At 38.6% G+C, this 2,718-nt stretch overlaps 1 protein-coding gene across 1 annotated transcript; it reads left to right on the top strand.

The window, feature by feature from the left end:
- The first annotated feature begins 360 nt into the window (after nucleotides 1–360).
- On the top strand, nucleotides 361–2,192 carry LOC140831728 (uncharacterized). Its single transcript, XM_073195479.1, has 3 exons — nucleotides 361–1,119; nucleotides 1,248–1,437; nucleotides 1,512–2,192. The coding sequence occupies exons 1-3, from the start codon at nucleotides 724–726 to the stop codon at nucleotides 2,069–2,071; spliced, it is 1,146 nt and encodes a 381-aa protein (XP_073051580.1). The 5' UTR covers nucleotides 361–723; the 3' UTR covers nucleotides 2,072–2,192.
- Nucleotides 2,193–2,718: the final 526 nt, after the last annotated feature.

Below are 2,718 nucleotides of genomic sequence, written 5' to 3'. Positions count from 1 at the left end.
TTTTCTTACCGATTACAAATAAAAAATGAAAAAAAAAAACTATTATTTCTAGGGGTAATCCAGAACACAAAACATAATTTTGGGGAAATAGTTAATTAAATCTTATAATTTATTTATATATAATTAGATGAGTATAGTATTTAAAATATAAAGTACGTTACTGAATGAACTCATAAATAAATATTTAATAGAAAATTTTACGTTAAATAAATTATTAAGAAATATTATGAGAATATTAATATATCTCGCACATTTTCTAACATGAAAGTGGAGACGATGACACGTGGCAATTATCGCATAGTCAGCAAGCTTCAGCTTCTATATACATACAAATGCCCACTCATGGAGCTCAAAAAAAATACTGCAAAAACTCTTAATCACGCGTCCGCTTCATAGCAAATAATTCGACGGCGGCTATTCAAACTCGCCGGAGAATGAATTTTCAGACGAAAGCTTCTGATTTACTTCCATCTGAATGGTAATATTCAGCAGTGAATCAATCCTAGCAAAACTAGAGGGATTTTTCCTCCTCCTGGTGTTTTTGTAGATATTATTGCGTAAATGATGGTGATCAGATGATGTTCTAATGATTTGAGGTCCAAGTAATGGTAGATTGCGAAATATCAAGTTTGCAGGCGAATTTTTTGGTTCGGATTCAGGTGCTGTTTATGTTTAGGAGCTGTGAGGATTGAATTCAACTGACAAAAACACAGAGAATAGCAAATGCCTTTACCGATGAGAATTCAGCCGATCGATTGCAGAGAATGGTCGCTCGGAAATCACGCCGGGAAAGCGCCGGTGTCGAAATCTCGACTAAAACGGCTTCTTGACAAGCAATTCAATAGTGTTATGAAAATTTCATCGGCTGACAAGCCGGCTACTGGTACTGTCACTGCCGCTGATTTTGAGCCGAGCTCGGCCTGTTTGGATAAAATGGTTCAGAATTTCATGGAAGAGAACAGCGAGAAACACTTGCCGCCCGCCGCAGCTGCGGTGAAATATGGCCGTTGCAATTGCTTTAACGGCAGCAGCAACCTCAGCTCCGAAGACGAATTCGATTTCTTCTCCGATCATTCAATCGTTAATTCTTCTTCCGTCGATCCTTCCGATACTATTAAGGTAGCTTGTTTTGTTTGTTTTTTGTTTTTTTTTGCGAATTTTACACGTACGTTATCGTAATCGTGTTCCCAGATTTTTCTTGAATTATCATCTACATATACTCTGTTTCATGCATTTTTTTTCTTCAGAATTTGGTACCTTGTGCGACAGTGGCGGAGAGAAATTTATTGGCAGAAACTTCGAAAATCGTTGAGAAGAACAAAAGCTGCAAAAGGAAAGACGATTTGAGAAAAATCGTCTCCGATGGATTAATTGCTCTCCATTACGACGCCTCTGCTTGTAAATCGAAATGGGAAAAATCTTCCTCCATTCCAGCTGGTAAATCTCTCCGCGATTTCAGTAGTCTTTTTTTATTTCTTAGCTTTATGATAAATGATTTAGTTTCTTCTCAGGTGAATATGAGTATATCGATGTGATTATCGACGGCGAGAGGTTGCTAGTCGACGTCGATTTCCGGTCGGAATTCGAGATCGCACGGTCCACTGGCGTTTACGAGACGATCCTGCGATCCTTACCGTACATTTTCGTCGGGAAATCCGATCGGCTCCTGAAGATCGTGTCGCTGACGTCGGAGGCGGCGCGCCAGAGCTTGAAGAAGAAAGGCATGCACATCGCTCCATGGCGGGACACCGAGTATATGAAATCTAAATGGTTCGGGCCTTACACGCGGATGGACATGGGTAGAAACGATGCCGTCCGGGGACAAGAACACCATCATCCGGAGGTTTCGGATGCTTCGAATAGTGAGTACGAGGGATCAGATTTGTTATCTGGAGAGAATACGACTTTGGATGAGGAGTCTGGTGCCAGTGAACTCATGTCACCAGTGAAGAAGGTGGCACGGCCGGTGGCGTGGCAGCTTCCGGCGCTGAGGCCGAAAAATTTTGAGAGGCGGAAGAGGTTGGTAGTCACCGGATTAGCTTCGCTGCTCGAGGAAAAATTCCGACAGTGAAGGGTTGCTTTTACTTCATATTTTGTTTTACCCTAGAGCTTATGATCATGTAATAAGGACAAATAAAAACAGAGTATGTGAGAACTAATTTTGAGAAGCAAATAAATCGATTTTTTTCCTCCCCGAGAAGACCGAATTTTCGTAAAACCAATTGAATTATTCGACTAGCTATCGAACTAGCAGAACTTAAAAAACAAAAACAAAAAAAAAATTAGAAGAAGCAAAGCAAAGTACTCAAATTTAGAACTAAAAAAGAGGAAAAATATGAGTGAAAATATTGGATCGTCATAAGTTTGTATTTGTAGTAGTACGTCATCACATTTTATTGTTGGTCTCACGTACGACAACTTAAGATATAAATATTAAAATTGAACATCGAGATTTACGTGAAAAATCTTTAAAAATTATTAGATAAAAACCACGAGTAAGATAAAAAGATTTCCACTATAATATTTTATACTATGAGAACAAACAACTCAAAAATATTATAGAACTAAGCACAAAAATGCTATAAGATAAGATAAAGAACTCGAAAAAGAGATGATACCTAAATAAGGAGAGGGAGCTCTAAAGCTTCTCGTCAATGTGAAAACGCGTATGCATCTGTTGTCAAATTTGATACACAAAGCTACCGAATAATTTAGTCA

This window comes from Primulina eburnea, chromosome 5 (genome assembly GCF_022965805.1).
Source record: "Primulina eburnea isolate SZY01 chromosome 5, ASM2296580v1, whole genome shotgun sequence".
Classification (NCBI taxonomy): Eukaryota; Viridiplantae; Streptophyta; class Magnoliopsida; order Lamiales; family Gesneriaceae; genus Primulina; species Primulina eburnea.
Note: the sequence above shows the minus strand (reverse complement) of the source record. Positions and strands in the feature narration are given on the sequence as shown.

Coding starts and splice junctions, on each gene's coding strand:
- LOC140831728 (XM_073195479.1), top strand. CDS start 724: ATGCCTTTACCGATGAGAATTCAGCCGATCGATTGCAGAGAATGGTCG. Junction 1,120..1,247: donor ATCCTTCCGATACTATTAAG/GTAGCTTGTTTT, acceptor TTTTTTCTTCAG/AATTTGGTACCTTGTGCGAC. Junction 1,438..1,511: donor ATCTTCCTCCATTCCAGCTG/GTAAATCTCTCC, acceptor GTTTCTTCTCAG/GTGAATATGAGTATATCGAT.